This window comes from Bombyx mandarina, chromosome 28 (genome assembly GCF_030267445.1).
Source record: "Bombyx mandarina strain Sakado chromosome 28, ASM3026744v2".
Lineage (NCBI taxonomy): Eukaryota > Metazoa > Arthropoda > Insecta > Lepidoptera > Bombycidae > Bombyx > Bombyx mandarina.
Window position 1 is genome coordinate 9,408,509 of NC_143233.1, and position 20,988 is coordinate 9,429,496.

General features: G+C 38.5%; 2 protein-coding genes and 1 long non-coding RNA gene across 3 annotated transcripts in view; 1 reads left to right on the forward strand and 2 right to left on the reverse strand.

The window, feature by feature from the left end:
* LOC149499730 (uncharacterized) overlaps window positions 1–20,988 on the reverse strand; it is a 255,114-nt gene that overhangs the window by 220,012 nt on the left and 14,114 nt on the right. The window lies entirely within an intron of this gene.
* LOC149499736 (uncharacterized) lies at window positions 5,834–7,065 on the reverse strand. Its single transcript, XM_089739030.1, has one exon. The coding sequence runs from the start codon at window positions 7,000–7,002 to the stop codon at window positions 6,646–6,648; it is 357 nt and encodes a 118-aa protein (XP_089595156.1). The 5' UTR covers window positions 7,003–7,065; the 3' UTR covers window positions 5,834–6,645.
* LOC114246847 (cell adhesion molecule Dscam2) overlaps window positions 18,897–20,988 on the forward strand; it is a 67,056-nt gene continuing 64,964 nt past the window's right edge. Inside the window, exon 1 of the mRNA XM_089739015.1 lies at window positions 18,897–19,046. Within this exon, the coding sequence (XP_089595141.1) occupies window positions 18,998–19,046 (49 nt within the window). The 5' untranslated portion in view covers window positions 18,897–18,997. The remainder of the gene's footprint in view (window positions 19,047–20,988) is intronic.

Here is a 20,988-nt window from a genome sequence, read left to right on the forward strand (position 1 = left end):
GCATGTGATATATAACACCGGACTATTACGCAGCGGATAAGGTTAGGTCCCAACCCACGAGCCGTATTAATATAAGTGTTCACTGGTGGTAGGACGTGTTGTGAGTCCGCACGGGTAGGTACCACCGCCCCGCCTATTTTTGCCGTGAAGCAGTAATGCGTTTCGATTTGAAGGGCGCGGCAGCCATTGTAGCTATACTCAGACCTTAGAACTCATGTCTCGAGGTGGGTGGCGGCATTTACGCTGTAGATGTCTATGGGCTCGGGTAACCACTAGCACCAGGTGGGTCGTGAGCTTGTCCACCCATATCTTTATATATAAAAATGAATTGCTGTTCGTTAGTCTCGCTAAAACTCGAGAACGGCTGGACCGATTTGGCTAATTTTACTCTTGAATTATTTGTGGAAGTCCAGAGAAGGTTTAAAACGTAGAAAAATATGAAAATGCTCGAAATGAAATAAAAATAACAATTTTGTTTTTCTTTTGAAGTGTCCCCCGTCGGACGGATTCCTTTTGTTTGTTTTAAGTTTATTTTAGACTAGCGACCAGCCCTCGCTTCGCTTCGGAATCATTAAAACACACATGAAACAAAAAAAAAAAAAAAAAGGAGCCTCGGTTCATCAGGGACAATGTCGGCTTCTAATGGAAAAAGAATTTTTCAAATCGGTCCAGTAGTTTCGGAGCCTATTCGAAACAAACAAACAAACAAATCTTTCCTCTTTATAATATTAGTATAGACAAAAGTTTGGGCCTTTTATTTATCGATTGAGGCACTACGAAGTCTGCCGGGTCAGCTAGTAAGCAATAAAAAAAGAAGAAAAATATGTTTGAATAACTCCATTTTTTTTCCCGGGAATTCATATATATTTTTTGTACGCACGCTGACAACATTAAGAGGAGACAAGCACAGAGGTTCGGCGGTTCAATAAATCCGATGTGAAATACAAATCGGTGTTTACCTTGTTCGGTTTTTATTTTCACACTTTCTTGTTTTTGTTTCGCGCCATGGAATCCCATAGCGTAATACGCTTTTGATCCATAGCTTACAATAGCAGAAAACCTATTGGCTTAAAAAAGAAGGTTTCCAATTCTAATGTACCTATTCTTTTCCAATTCTAATGTACCTATTCTTCCACTGGTGATAGGACCTCTTGTGAGTCCGCACGGGTAGGTACCACCACCCCGCCTATTTCTGCCGTGAAGCAGTAATGCGTTTCGATTTGAAGGGTGGGGTAGCCGTTGTAACTATACTGAGACCTTAGAACTTATATCTCAAGGTGGGTGGCGCATTAACATTGTAGATGTCTATGGGCTCCGGTAGCCACTTAACACCAGGTGGGCTGTGAGCTCGTCCACCCATCTATGCAATAAAAAAAAATTAATTTTTATATGTAAGCTGATACTAATCGTGTGTAGTCCCATTTTTTTTCTTTATAGTGAATTTCGTGAAAGCAAATTTCATTACAATCTGACTGGTACCTTACGAGCTATCCATAATCTATACTTATTTACTTGTTTTACTTATCTATACTAATATATTAATACGTGAAGCAAAAACTTTGTATCCCTTTTTACGAAAATTGCGCGGACGGAGGAGTATGAAATTTTCCACACTTATACAGAATATAGAGAGAAGTGCACAAAGCTAATATTTTTTAAAAATAATGCATAAAAGATACATTAAATCAATAAAGAAAACATTACGCACACTACACACCATGTATTTGACGCACACACGCATGTAATAGCAATTTTTATCTAACAACAACCTAAGAATTAGCAATTTAGTAATTCTACACTATATATTTGTTGAATTGCATATTGAAGCATAGTTCAAAACAGTTACTTCATCAGGAACATCTATCTATTGAGTAATAATAATACCATTATGTAATAATCATTGTATATTCATTTATTTATGATAAATGGCAAATAGAAACATTTTACATACATAATAATATTTATTTAATAACGTAATAATTATACTTATCTTTTAATTCACAATGTCCACACTTATACACAGTATCAAGCCAGAGAGAGAGCTCCGCACCGCCCGACGTCTCAACCGAGAATGAATCGAGATTGGTCGGCGCAGGGGCTTTTGTAGGCGGTGACAAACAACTATGCGTCATACTTGTTTGTCATCGCTCGAACGTTGGCTTTAATTTAAAATTGTATTTACTGCAATTATTTATAAATATATTATTACTTAATTTACTAACATTATTTGTGTTATATATCTATACCTATACATAGGCATAAGCTATCACGGCCATACTGACAGTACTTCGTCCTCGAAGTATTGTGTTACTATTTTATTTATAATATATGAGTAGGTATATGCGATTCATTAATCAACATAATATACATGGCACAGAAAAAAAAAAAAAGAAAGTAGTCAAAACATTTCAAACAAGTCGAATGAATCATTTGTATAGACACGATGGTCCCCTTTAAATAAGTAACAGAGTAATTTGCCAACTACATAGACATGTCGATCACATTCACCCGCTGCTTGTGAGATAATCGACACCAAATAGAAGGCCGACCAGCGGTACTCTGACTTCGAGTAATGCCAACTACATAGACATGTCAATCACATTCACCCGCTGCTTGTGAGATAATTGACACCAAATAGTAGGCCGACCAGCGGTACTCGGATTGAAAAATTATTGAGTAATGCCAACTACATAGACATGTCAATCACATTCACCCGCTGCCTGTGAGATAATTGACACCAAATAGAAGGCCGACCAGCGGTACTCGGATTGAAAAATTATTGAGTAATGCCAACTACATAGACATGTCAATCACATTCACCCGCTGCCTGTGAGATAATTGACACCAAATAGTAGGCCGACCAGCGGTACTCAGACAGATAAAATTTAAAGCCAAATATTTTTACTCATTCACAATATGACGTGAGTTTCTCAATTTCTTTTTGTACCATGTATATATTTTTAGTAACATTTTATGTAGGTAACCCATGTTCTTAAAAAAAAAACTAATTTAAATACAAAACATTATATAGTTGAAAAATAAATATAATCATCAAACAATTATAATCTTGAAATCTAAGAAATCACAAATTATCATCAACCCATTCTCCTGGCCAAAACCGTAATTTTTCCTTAGCGACAACTATATTCCTAACATTACCGTTGCCTTTCAGAGTATAGCGATCATTTGGAAGGATAGACTGAATTTCGTAAGGGCCCTTAAATCTAGATCTTAATTTATCATTACGCCTATGATCTTGGCTGACATAGACCAAATCACCTATATTGTATTGTTTATTATTCCGCCTAACATGATCAAATCGTTGCTTAAATGTTTCTGCTATTTTTTGTAGTCTCTGTTTGGCTATTTCACGATCAGCTTGGACGTCAATATTGGGGTGTAAATCCTCATCATTAATAATTCCGTTTAGATGAGATTGTACTATAGGTATATTTGCTTCTATACCGGTTAGTAAACGTAAGGGGGTGAAACCAGTCGATTTTTGTACTGTCGTGTTAATTGACTGCTGTACTTTTGGCAATACGTTCGGCCACTCTGACGGCTCCTCGCACATAGTGTTTAACATATTGACTACAGTAGCCACATAACGCTCAACCTGACCATTGCCTCGAGGTGTACCAGTAGCTATCATGTGGTGTTCGATATTCAGTTCTCTAAAAAGGTCTTTGATTTGATTAGAGCTAAAATTCGTACCACGATCAGTTATTACCAATGATGGTGTACCAAATAGTGTAACAGTTTCTCGGATAATTGGTATTAATTCTCCCGCACTTAGTGTTTTAAGGGGTTTTAAGAGACAAAATTTTGTGAAACCATCAACTAATAATAGTATGTGCTTAAAGCCTTCCGTGGTTGTTGGAAAAGGCCCTGTGCAATCTAAATGTATGGTATGGAATGGTACAGCAACTTTATCGATCGGATGTAATAACCCTTGTTTAGGACCAGAGACTCCCTTTTTCTTAACGCAAGTAAGACAATGGTTAATATATTTTTTGATAAAAGATGAACCAAAAATATTGTCGGATTTTATGTAAAACTTTATCGAACCCCACATGACAATTTTCATCATGAAATAGTTTTAAGATTTTTAATCTACATCCCTTCGGCACAAACAACCTCGGCTCAGCATCAGGACTAGTTTTATAATGTAATAAATTATTTTTAATTACATATTGGTTAGTGTCTAAGTTACCGGCTTGTAATTGCGACATTAGGGTCTGGGTTTCGGGGTCATTTGTTTGCGAGATTTTTAACCAAGACTCGGGACTTATATTATCGGCTTCAATAAGATTAACTTTAAAATAATGCTGCCGTTCTGAAGGAGCGGAAACAGGATTGCGACTTAGAAAATCAACATGACTGATGAATTTACCTTTTTTATACTGGATATCAAACTGAAAATCCTGCATAAAGGTCCACCAACGTGCTACCCTAGGTGACAAATCTTTTTTAGTCATGGTTGATTTTATTGCATTGCAATCAGTAATTATTGTAAATTTAATGCCAAGAAGGTATACTCGAAAGTGTTTTAATGCATTAAAAATGGCAAGTGTTTCTAGGTCATAAGAGCAGTACTTGGATTCTGCTGGACTTGTCCGTTTACTATAATAAGCGACCACCTTATTCACGTTGTCTGACTTTTGTAATAATATTGCTCCATAACCTATAGCACTAGCATCGGTGTGTAACTCTGTTGGACGCTGAGGGTCAAATATTGTCAAAAGAGGTTTGGAGGTAAGACGATCAATTACATACTTTCGTGCTCTATCTTGTTCAATGCCCCATTCCCATTTTTCGTTGTTTCTAGTCAATTTTGTTATACAAGCTGTCTTCGAGGCAAAATCGGGTATAAATTTCCTAAAATAACTACATAAGCCCATAAATTGTCGGACTTGTTTAACATTAGAGGGTGTTGGTGAATTTGCTAAAGCATTGGTTTTAGATTCACCCGGCCTAACACCTTCACGAGATATTTGTCTCCCCAAATACTCGATGCTATCTAGGAAGAATTTGCATTTCTTAAGATTAACTGTAAAGCCACAAGAGCTAAGTGCCGAAATTGTTTGTTCCAAATAAGATAAACCTTCTTCAATTGTATTAAACGGGATCAAAATGTCATCAATATACACCAAAAGAAATGGTAAATGGCCTACTGCCTTAGTGATAGCTCTTTGAAACACCGACGGGCCATTACAAATTCCAAAAGGCATTTTCGTAAATTCGTAATGTCCGTCTGGTGTTACAAAGGCGGTGTATTTAGTGGAGTTACTGGAAATAGGGATTTGATAAAAGCCATTTTTCATATCTATGGATATATAATACGTTGAATTTCCCAATTTATCTATTTGATCTTCAATGAGCGGGAGAGGATATCGATCCTTTTCTATTATCTTATTTAACGCTCTATAATCAATGCACATTCTATCGCTTCCATCTTTTTTTTTAACTAAAATCATGGGACTAGCGAAAGATGAATTACTTTCTTTGATTATTTTTTTATTCAATAAATCTTCCACTAATTCTTTAATCTTCTCTCTTTCTATCGGGGCTAATCGGTATGGCCTGTAATAGATTACCTCATCTCTTTTTAATTTTATTTCAAGTTCACCAGTCTTTACATGACCAATATTGTCCAAAACAGAGGGGTATTTTTGAAAAATAGCCCTTATCCTATCCTGCAGCTGATGATCTAGACTGTTTATCGCACCTGAGAGTTCCATTATACTATTAAGGTTAACGTTTTGTATCAAATTTACGTTATAACTAGATTTCGTAATACTTTTTCGCACTAATCGAGAACTAATGCAATGTCGGGATGTTGGATAGCATTTCTGCCAATCAACAGACCGTATTCAAAATCGGTATCCGTAATGACAAAAATATCTAGTTCGATACACAATTCATCAAATTTAACAGGAACTGTAATTTTGGCAAATACTTTCAAGGTACCTTTGCCTATCCCGCAAAGAGATAAATAACATGGGTTAAAGTGGACGCCAAGACGTTCTGCTATAGATTGTTTGATTATACTACAGCTTGATCCTGTATCAATAAGTGACTGAATTAAGACATTATTAATATGTACTGGTGTTAAAACTAATTCGCTTTGTCTAAAAAATTTACTTCGTTATCAATTTTAGAAGGGTCCGTTTTGGGTTTATATCTACAGTAAGAATCTAAATGCCCGGGTTTTTTGCAATAAGTACAAAATTTTCTTTTTTCATTATTTGATCCTTGTTCTGAATTAGGTTTATTATCTTGGGTACTTTTTTTACTGTAACATTGTTGTTTGGTGTGACCGATTTTACCACAGTTAAAACACCTTGTGTCATCGGGTTTAGAATCAGTCTTAAAGCGCTTAGAGGGTTGCGCATTGTAAGAGTCTTTACTGTCTATTGGCCTTTTTTTTGTTTTCGCGTAAGAAGTAAATAGGGCAATTAATTCTGAAGTAGTTTTAACATTGCTGTTAAACGAAGCCATTTTTACATTAACATCGCATATACTACCACAGACTAATTCAATCAATTGTAATTCCGTAAATGTAATTTTTGTATTCTTTAGTAACCTAATTTTTTCCCTTGCGTACTCGCAATAAGAATCTGCAGTTTCCGACTATATTTCCGACTATTCCGTGTATAGTACTGCCTTATGAAGTTTTTCTGCTAGATTCTTTTTCTCAGGGTATAAAGCTACCAGCTCTAAACGTAAATTGTCCCACGAACGACCCTCAGCCGGGTCCCATGTTTCAAACCACAATAAGGCGGATCCCTTAAGGGCCTTACCAGCTTTGGCGACTGTTGCGATGTTACTCCATCCAAACTCTTTGGAGAGGGTTTCAATATTGTTGCACCATGATTCAGCACCAAGGTCACTTTTAGCAGGATCAAATACGGGCAGGGCGACCTCGCTGTCGTTCTGGCGGGAACCGGAAACTGCGTCTTTGATGGCCTTCAGAAGCTCTTGTAAGATAGGTAAATCCATCTGGAGTTTTAAAAGAAAAATATTAATCAACAAGCTAGGATTATCGAATCCCACTTCTGATAATAGCAATTTTTATCTAACAACAACCTAAGAATTAGCAATTTAGTAATTCTACACTATATATTTGTTGAATTGCATATTGAAGCATAGTTCAAAACAGTTACTTCATCAGGAACATCTATCTATTGAGTAATAATAATACCATTATGTAATAATCATTGTATATTCATTTATTTATGATAAATGGCAAATAGAAACATTTTACATACATAATAATATTTATTTAATAACGTAATAATTATACTTATCTTTTAATTCACAATGTCCACACTTATACACAGTATCAAGCCAGAGAGAGAGCTCCGCACCGCCCGACGTCTCAACCGAGAATGAATCGAGATTGGTCGGCGCAGGGGCTTTTGTAGGCGGTGACAAACAACTATGCGTCATACTTGTTTGTCATCGCTCGAACGTTGGCTTTAATTTAAAATTGTATTTATTGCAATTATTTATAAATATATTATTACTTAATTTACTAACATTATTTGTGTTATATATCTATACCTATACATAGGCATAAGCTATCACATGCATACTATTTATTGTCAAACTTTTGTTCTTGACGTCTGTGGTCAAATTGAGAATAGATTAAATATTGTTTGTCTTTATTAATATTTTTTTATAGTGTAGTCTTGGCGAGATTTGTGATTATAGAAGTATAAAACACAATCATAATAGTGTACAAACTTACAATTCCAATTAATTATAGTCGAATTTCGACTACTGCGGGACCACTAGTCTATACTAATATTATAAAGCTGAAGAGTTTGTTTTGTTTGAATGCACTAATCTCATGAACTACTGGTTCGATTTGAAAAAATCTTTCAGTGTCAGATAGCTTATTTATCGAGGAAGGCTAAAGGCTATATAAAATCACGCTAAGAAAAATGCAAGCGGAGCACCAATAAATAATGTTTGAAAATCGGGGTTTTTTTCCCTTTTGAGAGCTTCCACTACGTGCGCTATATATACAGTATAGTAACTATTCCACGCGGGCAAAAGCTAGTACTACATATTTAATTTGGACTACATAGATGATATTCACATTAGTGATATTATCATAAGTGAGATCAAAATACACCCAATCACCAGTAGTACTTAAGGTACGAATTAGGCTGGCGTTACCAAGGGCTGTGGGTTTTGAGTTTTAGCTCATCTAAGGTTTGAACTAGGGCTATGCAACAATAGAGGTTTTATTATTTCTTTTTTTTATGATCCTCCTACCGCAGCAAACTAATCATAAAAGGAACATCAAGAAAGAGATTTATTTTTATTGCTTTGATGGTTGGACGAGCTCACAGCCCACCTGGTGTTAAGTGGTTACTGGAGCCCATAGACATCTACAACGTAAATGCGCCACCCACCTCGAGATATAAGTTCTAAGGTCTCAATATAGTTATAACGGCTGCCCCACCCTTCGAACCGAAACGCATTACTGCTTCACGGCAAAAATAGGCAGGGCGGTGGTACCTTCCCGCGCAGACTCACAAGAGGTCCTACGACCAGTAGTTACGCAAATTATAATTAAAGCCAGCTAATTAAAGCTTAGTAAAATCTGGGAGAAAGTTACTATGTCAAACTTTCCACTTATAATGTCGCAGGTAAATGAAAAGGTTTCCCCGGTCGAATGTTCATTCCTTCACAAGAATAGCATCCGATAGAATATGTATAAGGCGAATGAACTGCCGCGGCCAGGGTTGCTCTTGATTGGAATCTGATTTAAGGTAGGACCTCTTGCGCTATGGCAACAACCAGAATAATTCAATTCGACCTGAAAATCATTGTTTTGTTTTGATATAAAATTTTTTTTGTCTTCGTCTCGGAGTTTCATCTCGGAAATTGATTGTTTTTTTTATGGCTGACAGCAAACCTGTTTTGTACTTTACGTTTAGGGCGATTGTGAAATGTTCTCTTATCAATTGACTACGACTGATTTCGGTATTAGGACGAACGAAGCAAAAACTCCCCTAAGACATAATCATACTTGAAATCGATTTAAATTTGGTATACTCGATGAAGCTAGGATGTAATTTTTTTATTGCTTAGATGAGTGGACGAGCTCACAGCTCACCCGGTGTTAAGTGGTTACTGGAGCCCATAGACATTTACAACGTAAATGCGCTACCCATCTTGAGATATAAGATCTAAGGTCTCAGTACAGTTACAACGGCTGCTCCACCCTTCAAACCGAAACGCATTACTGCTTCACGGCAGAAATAGGTGGTGTGGTGGTACCTACCCGTGCGGACTCACAAGAAGTCTTACCACCAGTAAAAGTAAAAGTATTATAAACACATAGGATCCTGACAATCTTTCTCCACGGGACGCGTTCTTGAAACGATGTCTCTAAGTTACTGTTAGCACTCAGGTTCTGATATCCATGGGCTTCGGTACACAAACGTCGGACCATGATCTCGTCTCGCTGTCAATCGAGAAAAGTCTTTTACCCGAAGCCCGATGAAAAGATTTCGCTGCGAGCGTAAAGCCCGCCACTCGAGAGTGAAGCGCTTGTTCAAAAATTCGAGAGCCACTCAGAGCCTATCGATTGAGCGAATCCTTTTAAAGATATTGAAAATTCAGACTTTTCAGCTTTTGGCGAGCTCGAAGTTTATGGCTTGTACGTGTTATATTTAAAACAAAAGCTTTTTTCGTACAAAGTTTTACGTAAGATAATTTTTCTTGTGTCGCAAACGAAATTGGTGGTAGGTACTCTTGTGAGTCCGCGTGGGTAGGTACCACCACCCTGCTTATTTTAGCCGTGAAGCAGTAATGCGTTTCGGTTTGAAGGGTAGGGCAGACGTTGTAACTATACTGACATCTTAGAACTTATATCTCAAGATGTAACTATACTTGAGACCTTAGAACTTGTATCTCAAGGTGGGTGGCGCATTTACGTTGTGGATGTCTATGGGCTCCAGTAACCACTTAACACCAGATGGGCTGTGAGCTCGTCCACCCATCTAAGCAATAAAAAAAAATAAAAAAAATTGGTGGCGCATTTACGTTGTAAATGTCTATGGGCTCCAGTAACCACTTAACACCAGGTGGGCTGTGAGCTCGTCCACCCATCTAAGCAATAAAAAAAAAATAAAAAAAATTGGTGGCGCATTTACGTTGTAAATGTCTATGGGCTCCAGTAACCACTTAACACCAGGTGGGCTGTGAGCTCGTCCACACAACTAAGCAATTACAAAAAAAATTGAGGCTATACGTATCCTGGTTAAGGCATTAACAATCTCTCTAAACTCCATTAGCCGCCCAACACCAGATGTGCCCGAAACTCTTGAACCTATCTATTAACCATCCAAAGAAATAAACGCCTATCAAACCACATATTGGATTTTCAACATAAATAACTAAGGTACGTTCTGTGATACGCAGCATACCCATAGAACCCTACTAATTCGAATTAGGCTGCACAGATAATTAAGGTCATAATAAGCTTCCATCTCAGTGGCTTCAAAGGTCTCTCCCTCTTTAAAACCTTGAGTGTACTGATCTTTTTGACACGGTCTGGTACGAGTTAGGCTCTTATTTAAAAGAATAAGCTTATCAATTGTATGTGAGACGTTTTGTATTAACTTGGATTCACAGGTCTCACGGCTTACCTGATTGAATTAATGAAATAAAACAAGGACATCCTCTCAATTGCATTGTCATAATATCGCACCTGTATATTTATTATTTACTGCTTGGATGAGTGAACGAGTTCGTGGCCCACCTGATGCTAAGTGGTTACCCGGGCGCATAGACATCACCAACATAAATACCCCAACCCGCCTTGAGACATGAGTTCTAAGGTCTCAGTTCCACAGTACAACGGCTGCCCACCCTTCAAACCGAAACGCGTTACTGCTTCACAAACAATAATAGGCAGGGCAGTGGTACCTACCCGAGCAAATTGGCGATTGACTGATCGTGATGGTGAAATACTGTTGAAGCCTTCTGCCCCCGGGGGTCCGCACAGTTTTGTACGGTGACGTAAATGTTTAAATCCGCCATTCTAATTTACGAAGGAATATAATTATTGTTACGCGCTTGGATTCGGGATAAATAAAACTTTTACCAAAGTATCAATTAAATCTCTGTTAAACACTTAGAACACTTAAGGAACACTTTAAATTTTGAATACACTTCTTCCGCTTCGCTTCAGGTGATCCATTCACTGGTTCGCTTCGAGAAGATCCGATTACTGACTGACTTCGTGCCATCTCTGCAACGCTTTTATAGTCGATACGACATGCCTAAATTTACCGAGAACATTTTCTTCGATGCGTGTTCCCGCTATCTGACAGTAGATGGCGTTGTACTTCTCGAGCGTTCTCGATGTTACTAGTTCTTTTGATATTCGTTTCTGCTATTCAGCGATAGATGGCGTCACTCTGACCAGAGTAACATTATTTTTATGAAAACTACTTTCTACTACTACTGGTTAATAAATGTAATTAGAAGTTTTGATTTTGATGACCATGATAATACCAAGGTCTTCGTTAATAGTGTAAAACGTTTTGTGCCATTAACATCGTCCGTTAGCGACAGTCCCATAGAGCATAACCTGATTAGGTTAGTAAATAAACAAAAAATACATTTTAAAAGGAATACATTTTCGCAATCCTATTTACAAACTTTCCCGCCGCATCTGCAGCCTGCGAAGTGCACTTAGTTTGTACTGGATCCATTGTGCGAGTCCAAGTGTCGGGGCCGGAGCAAGGCGAGAATAAACTTTGAAAGTTTCCTTACAAAAAGTTTCGAGAGCTTTAAAAGCTGCATAAATCTCGTTCGCGGCAGATTGTTTTTAACAAGCCCCGCCCCGGGCGAGGTCCGAGTTGTAGCGAAATTTCAAGTTGATGAAAATATCTGTTTGTTTTTTTTTTTGCTCGACGACACACGGAATTTTTAATGACAATTTATTGGTTGTACTGCGTGGTGATGTTATACCACTTTTAGGAAGAGGTAGAAGAAGAAGTAGACCTAAGAAAAAATGGATGGATTGCGTGAAAAACTATATGTGTAAGAGGGGAGTGAGCGAAGAAATGGTATATGATTGAGGAGTATGAAAGGAAAAAACATGTTGCGCCGACCCCAGGTGACTGGGAGAAGGGCAGGAGAATGATGATGATATGTTATAAGCACTTTTGTTATAGTATACTATAGGTATTTTATTATCTTCCAGGCAGGAGCGTGGTATCTGCCCGCGTGGGCACTACACCTCACTATAAGCGTTCCAACATACGGCTTGACAGATGAAACAAATCTGTAGCACCAAGTTAATGACTACGTTCAACATCAATGATTAATAGCCTCCTGGTATTGAGTGGTAACCGAAGCCATCAAAACTTGATTCCTGTCACTCATCTTGAGGTATTGTCATTTGTATTGTATGCTGTCGCGCCTTTTAAAAACAGATTTTTTTTTTTTTTATTGCTTTCGATAGGCAGACGAGCTTACGGCTCATCTGATGGGAAATGATAACCGTCGCCCATAGACATCCAAACTACATCAGTGACTCAGATGCTCTGCCTATCCTGGCCTGGATGGGCAGCCTTAAGTATGTTACACCGGCTATCCTGTCCTTCAGACCGGAACACAGTATTACTGTTTTGCGGCAGAAATAGACAGGACGGTGGTACCAACCCGGGCGGGCTTCTACACAGAACCCTACCACTAGTCACTACCACAGATTACCGATTCACGGCAGAATTAGTAAGCAAGATACTAACGACCCGTGTGGACTTATATTACAACCTCTCATCGGTATTCCCGATTCAAGAGCGCAGTAATCGGATATTACAGCTACTTTGTCTCCGGAAAATATCGTATATAATTAATTAGTTAGTAGCCCATACTGACATCCGCAAGGGTAGCTATTATAGAACACAAGATATTCGATAGATGCCTGAATCTCGCTAACGACATTTTCAAGATAAGCTCGCACATTTTTTTTAATAGCCCTAGTATGCAGACGAGCGCACGACCCACCTTATGGTGAGTGGTTACCGTCGCCCATGGACTCCAGGGGCAAAGCAAATATATACAAGTTCCGAACAACAACATTCGAACCGTCGGTCTACCGGGTAATTTCACTGAATCGGTGAAAGATCTTCCCTTTGCCATTATCCAAAGGTGGTGCCATTCTGACTAGAAGTAAATGTTAAACTTTCTCAAACTGCTCGCCAACACACGCGAACAATCGTCTCATTACCCATTTATGCGGCAATACACAATTTTTATCAGGGTGCTCCGGTGAATTTTAAAAATCTCCATCCACTTTCGAAACATCGAGCAGCTGTTGTGTGAGACATCGCCTCGTAACACCTGAGACACGTTTCAAAATTAATTTTAACAATGCATGCGTGTTTTCTGCGTAAAACGCCATAAAGATGTAACTTGGAATTTTTACTCCTGCCTTTTTTCTCAGTCACCGGGGGTCGGTGCAACATGTTTTCTCCTTTCATACTCCTCTATCATATACCATTTCTTCGCTCACTCCCTTCTTACCCATATTGTCTTTCACGCAACCCATCCTTTTCTTCTTAGGTCTATCTCTTCCTCTATATCCTTCTACATTCATAGTTAACACTCTCTTACCAACCTCATTTTCATTTCGTCTCATCACATGTCCATACCATCCCAAACGCGCACTTCTCAGCTACTCTTAATTTTTTTTGGATTTTTTTGGAATTTAATACATAACCGTATATTATTTTGATGAGTAACGGTTCAGCGGCCTAGCATCGCTGTAGACCATGGGCCACTATATCTGCTTACTATAGACGGGCCGTTTTCTCATTTGTCTTAACTGGTAATAATTTTAAATCGCATATTTTTTTGTTAATGTGAGAAAACACCGTAATAAAGCTAACTTATACTAAGTGGCTAGTCTCGGCCAATGAAACCTCATGATGACGCGTTCAGCTTTAACAGTAGGAGCAGGCATTACTGGTGGTAGGACCTCTTGTGAGTCCGCACTGGTAGGTACAACCGCCCCGCCTATTTCTGCCGTGAAGCAGTAATGCGTTTCGGTTTGAAGGGTGGGGCAGCCGTTGTGACTATACTGAGACCTTAGAACTATATCTCAAGGTGTGTGGCGCATTTACGTTGTAGATGTCTATGGGCTCCAGTAACCACTTAACACCAGGTGGGCTGTGAGCTCGTCCACACATCTAAGCAATAAAAAAAATTAAAAAAAAACGAGCATACAGCCCAACTCATGGTAAGTGGTTACCATCGCTCATTGACGTCAGCCATGCCAGGGGCAGAGCCAATTCACTGCCTACCATTGTAGATAAAGCTAGAGAGAGCTTAGATTCCACCCGATTTTAAGTCGTATAGGCATAACAACGTGAAATCCATACTTCAGATGATCGTATAGACCATATCCAGGTAACTACTCACTGAGACTTTCATCTGTTGGTTTAATCACTTAACCACCACACCTCCTGCCACCGGAGCAGAATTAATACATATTATCACATGCGTTCATCGACAGTTCGTTTCCAAAGATCTTTTTTGCCACGTACCATTCCGGCTATGGAATGAGCTCCCCTCCACGGTGTTTCTCGAGCGTTATGACATGTCCTTCTTCAAACGAGACTTTTGGTGAGTATTAAACGGTAGGCAGTAACTTGGCTATGCCTCTAGCATCGCAGACATCCATGAGCGACGGTAACCACTTACAGGTCCTCCAGTAGGTGGACCGTATGCTCATCTGCCTACAAAGGCAATAAAAAAGTCAGTATCATTTTCTACCAGTATTTCTGACGGATGTCGGTCTATAATTCAGTCTATAATTTTACAGGTGGCAGTACCTCTTGTGAGTCCGCGCGGGTAGGTACCTGCACCCCGCCTATATCTGCCCTAAAGCAGTAATGCGTTTCGGTTTGAAAGGTGGGGCAGCCGTTGTAACTATACTGAGACCTTAGAACTTATATCTCAAGGTGAGTGGCGCATTTATGTCTAAAAAAATGCCACCACCCGTCCTATGGGTGTCGTGTTGTAAATAAATGAAACAAATTCACAGTGTCCCTTATTTATAGGTAGATAAAGACTATTACGTCGATAAGATCTGTCGCCACCCGAATCATGATGCCGTGAACAACATAGCCAATTGCCCTAACCGCTGATCTCAAAGGCTAAGTAACTAAAACAATTAGTGGCACTTTATCTTCGTTAAGTATTTGAGCTGCAGAAGCTAGAGCCACGAAAGCTTAAAGCTCCCGCAATGCTTAATCCCCCTCAGATCGGCCGCGACACGTTTTGCCTTTCAACTGTCATGTCTGTACAATTATCTTCATGACTTGCTTTCTTAGATTCGAAACTTCACGATTAAAAGCTTTTTTCCACAAAAAATAGCAATATTAGCTTATTACATGCTCATATTGCATCATACGCAGCTTTTGTCCATATACCTCGATTTTTTTTATGCAGTGTTAAGCATTTACTGGAGCCCATAGATATCCGCAATGTAAATGCCGCCACCCACCTTGAAATATGAGTTCTAAGTCTGATTTTTACTGAAACGCATTACTGCTTCTTGGCAGAAATAAGCTGCGTGCTGATCCCTAATCGTGTGGTCTCAGAACATCCTCCGAGAATGTGGTAGTATGTGGTAATATAAACTATAAATGTAATAATGACTTATAAATCATACGTACTAGTGTTGGGGGTGAAACAAAGTGCGTTTCTTCTCAATTCTTCCCAGCTGTGAAACTGCACTCCGAATCGGTATTAAAAATTTCACGATAAGAGTGCTTCTAAATGCCCACTAGAATTAAAAAAAAGCACTTCGTATTTACGAAAATTCTATCGATAATTTTCCACAGTAGGCACATCACTATAACAAAACTGCTTGCTGTCTAAAAGCTATTAGCAGCAGCGATGGGACGCGCACCTGCGCCTGTCATTTCCTACCGAGAGATTACCTACAAGCATTAACTTAAGTCAAGCTACGAAGTCAATTCCGAAAACCAAAATCACTGGCTGTGTACCTGAGATCGCTAAAGCTCATCAGGGGCAATGACCACTCATCGAGTGCCGCCTAACTTCTTCCAATCTACAGTAAGAAATATACCATAAAAATGAAACTTCATATTTTTATTTAAACTATTACTCCCCCGGTAATCGAACCTCGACTATAATTAATTGAAATTATAAGTTTGTACACTAATATGATTCTATTTCAAAGAAGATATAGATAAATAGCTTCTATAATCACAGACTTCGCCAAGACTACACTTTAGACAAATATTATTAAAGACAAACAATATTTAATCTATTCTCAATTTGACCACAGACTATAAGCAATAATAAAAGTTTGATAATAAACAAATAGTATGCATGCGTGTATGTGTATCAAATACATGGTAGTGTGTGTAATGTTTTTTTTATTGATTTAAATATTATCATTCTGAACTTCTTCTCTATAAGTCTGGGAAATTTCATACTCCTCCGTCCGCGCAATTTTCGTAAAAAGGGGTACAAAATTATTGTTTCACGTGATAAGATATAGATACTGGTTTCTCTAACTTATTCTCAAAGTGCTTGGTAACATGAGTCTGTGATCATTGCAGCTTGAGACACGAGGTGAATATCTTAATTTCACCAGGATAGTGATTATATGTATGCTTCAAAACGGAATATATACCAGTGCTTCTTACTGGTGGGAAGACGTTTTATGAGACCGCACGGGTAGGTACCACCACCCTGCCTATTTCTGCCGCGAAGCAGTAATCCCATTATACTGTATAAACTGAGACCTTAGAACTCATGTCTCGAGTTCGATAGCGGTATTTTCGTTATTGATATCTATGAGTTCCGGCAACCACTTAACACCAGGTGGGCTGTGAGCACGTTCACTCATATAAGCAATAAAAAAAAATACATTTAGATTATCAATACTTAAACATATCCTTCATCTTCTACTATGCGTTTCCTAAAAAAAACAAAAGCCACATTAAACCATCGGCGACTTATTAAACCAGAGGCCAGAACAAGAATGCTTATTTAAGATATTTTCCCAAACAGAGAGAGGGACATTTGCATAATCTCATAACGAAGTGAATATTAAAAAAAAAGGGCCCTGATAAATATTCAAAGATGTACTTTGCGACAATTTAAGTTAAGTACGAGAATCGTTAGAAAGCAAACCAAGCGGGAGTTATAAAGATGATCCTTACAAGCATCCCAGAGGACGGGGATAAATATACTACGACAATTTCCCCTACTATCTGAATTTATCCCAACAGTGAAAAATCTTTTTTTTTTATTGCTTAGATGGGTGGACGAGCTCACAGCCCACCTGGTGTTAAGTGGTTACTGGAGCCCATAGACATCCACAACGTAAATGCGCCACCCACCTTGAGATACAAGTTCTAAGGTCTCAAGTATAGTTACAACGGCTGCCCCACTCTTCAAACCGAAACGCATTACTGCTTCACGGCGGTGGTACCTACCCGCGCGGACTCACAAGAGGTCCTACCACCACTAATTACGCAAATTATAATTTTGCGGGTTTCATTTTTATTACACGAATAAAAAAAAAATCAAAACTTTGTTCATGATATGAGGTTACCAATCTCGTGGTTATTTAATAAGCTGACGACATAGACACTCACGTTTGCCTTGATACATAATAAAGTTAATAAGGAGAAAAATGAAGTAGGGATATCGCATCAGCTCAAAAAGACTGAAGTCGCATATTTGCTCATTCATATAGTCGGCAAACAAAATAAGTTAATGTCGTTTAAAAAACTAAAAGAAACCCACTTCAAAATCAGCCCAAACTAATATTAGAATAGGGGTTTGGTAGCCTAAAAATACAATAACCGAACAGGATAAATATCCTCGCTAGGATTTTTAGGCTAGGCCTAAATAGGCCAAACTAACAATGTTATTGTATTATGGCTAGTCCTTGGTATGTGTGCGAAATTTCAAGTTAATCGGACTTCTTGAAGTCGATAAAAATTATGTTCAAAGATTCCATTACATAAATAAATAGATACAGGTCAATCTAATAAAAACTATTTCTCTATTTTTAATACAAATATGAAAACTAATATGAATGAATAGATCATTTTAATATATTGTATTTTCTCATATTTCATTCGGTTCAATTCTTTACAGTGATTAATGCGAAAGGTATTTGTTGGTATACAATTTGAGTTTTCAAGTAAATGATATTTTCTAGATAAACAATTATTATCTAAGTGTTACTTAGAACATTACAATGGGAATAAAATTCCACATCCAGTTGACCATGCGATTAAACCTTCAAGTTTACTCTAAAATTATCCCACAGAATCTTTTCAAAACAGACATCAAACAACCAACTAGATAATAACAGTTCTACTTATGACCTCTTTAATTTTGAATGTGGTTCACTTTATTTTTGACGTGACAACGTCTTATAATTCGATGGAGCCGGCCGAAAAACATGACTCATGCGGCGTTACCTCGCTCTGAAGCGTTCCATTTAAGGCTGGAAGTGCAAGCGAGAGCGCGCAACGAGCGACAAAGAGGCACAATCGACCACCGCGTTCGGCAGCGTTCGACATCTGTTCTTTTGAAAAATTAAACAATTGCATCAGTATTTTCTTATGACGTTGTCACGTTCAACTATCGTCAGTAAGCCGACTTTACAGACAACCGATTTTTTGAACTCACTGTGGACTAAAAACCATCAGGTATTCACGTCTCGTCTAAAACAAGGACTGAGAAATATCTAACTGTTGTTTCCCATTATTTTTCATCTCCCTATGAATAACTGACAAGTTATGTTCTCTTGGATCGAGATAACAATAGTAATGGCACTCTCGAAGCCTGAAAACCTCAGTCGAATTCAAGCCGCAGAGGAGACCGCACGTCTCACAGACGAAATGCGGTCCAGCGAACTTACGTAGTAAATTTCATGTGAACCGTGTAGTGTGTTAAATGAAAAATGGATATCAACTATTGGATTGTTTTATTTTTAGCTAATTTATTTAAGGGTAAGTATGTTTGGAGCTTATTTACCGCAATTCAAACCTTAATGTTTATTTCATTGTTGTCTCAAAAACTAGCTCATAATATATAAATTAAAAAAAAATCATTCCAAGTACCAAAGATTTCTCCTGTGTTAATGAGGTACAGGAAACGAAGGAGAATAGCCAGACTATCAAATACCTTACACAAAGAGATTAACTCGACCAAGATTCGAAGCCGAAATTCGTTGAGCACTAAACCCAACACAACTGCTGTTTATAATTTATTGCTAAACACTAAATAATATAAAAAGGTATCTTAATTTCATTGAAGTACTTAGCCCACTGAGTTTCTCGCCGGATCTTCTCAGTGGGTCAAGTTTCCGATCTGGTAGTAGATTCTGTGAAGCACGGCTCTTGCTAGGGTTCGTGTTAGCATCACTTCGGTTTGAGCCCCGTGAGCTCACCTACTAGTTAAGGTTACGCTGAAATGGCCTCTTAAGGCTATCAGCATAGGTAGGAAACAATTTTTTTTTAAGTACGTCATAATTTAACTTCTCAAGGACCTATAGTAGATCCCGTTAAATCGGTTACAGAATATGCCAAAAGTAAGTAGACGTTAAGATTGGAAGCTTAAAGGAATCTTTGGCGTATTCTAGAGCACTTTGACATCTTCAGCAAATAAGATTGACCTTTATGGATGAATGGATTATTCAATGAAAAGGTCTGGTGCTATAAACTCCTTCAGCTGTGCCCTACGCACCGAAGACGACTTGAAGATTAGAACGGTTGTTATACCAATTTCTAAATTGATCTTATATCGAGCAGTCTTATATTGCAAGGTGGTGCCACCACCATTTACGGGTTCCGCTAACCACTTAATATTAGGTAAGTTGTGAGGTGATGTACACGTCAAATGCAACAAAGATCGTTGCTATCATTATCAAAAACGTTCATGCCTGTATATAGGCCTAAAGGCTCGCGATAACGGTCGAAAGTATAGGATTCCGCCAAACTTGAGTGGGAAAACACATTGTTTCTTTCTTCGGTCGTCAATCAAGAACTCTTCAGCTACCAACAGCCTTCGACGAGCACTATGCTTTAAGTTACTGGTGGTAGGACCTCTTGTGAGTCCGCACGCCGCTTATTTCTGCCGTGGAGCAGTAATGCGTTTCGGTTTGAAGGGTGGGGTAGCCGATGTAACTACACTGAGACCTTAGAACTAATATCTCAAGGTGGGTGGCGCATTTACGTTGTAGATGTCTATGAGCTCCAGTGACCACTTAAGACCAGGTGGGCTGTGAGCTCGTTCACCCAACTAAGAATAAAAAAAAAACGTCCCCTGCGACTTCAGCTTAGAATTCTAATATAATGGTTACCTTGCGAATTTCCTACGAATACGTAATACACCTATATACATTAAACATTAAATTCTTATACACGAATGGAATGGCGTAAAGAACAGCTACTTTCACTTTATTGACATTATCGCAATACGGCCCATTTCAAAGACCCTATAAAACTGTACACAGTGTAAATAGTCCAGTCAGTGCACAGACAAAATACGCCGTACTGAATGTAGCAAAAAGTGGCGAATAACTCTTCTTGGCCCAGCGGTATCGCGCTGTTGCAAGTTTCGCAACAAGTTTTTTCTTTATTACTGCCATTGTAGGCAGACGAGCTTACGGCCCACCTGATGGTAAGTGGTCACCGTCGCTCATGGACGTCAGCAATGCCAGGGGCAGAGCCAAGCCGGCCGCCTACCTACACAAGTGCGTGCCATTAATTACAAATGTTCCTCACATTCATAAATATTTACGACGGATAGTTTATCTGTATCTGTATACCCATAACAGGCAATCGTTGAGAATGTATTTCCCCTAATTTCACCAGATTCAAAGTGAACGAGTATATTGAAAGGAAAAGATAAAAAGGCAATTCAATCAAAGAAACCAATAAAATCGCGGTC

Coding starts and splice junctions, on each gene's coding strand:
- LOC149499736 (XM_089739030.1), bottom strand. CDS start 7,002: ATGGATTTACCTATCTTACAAGAGCTTCTGAAGGCCATCAAAGACGCA.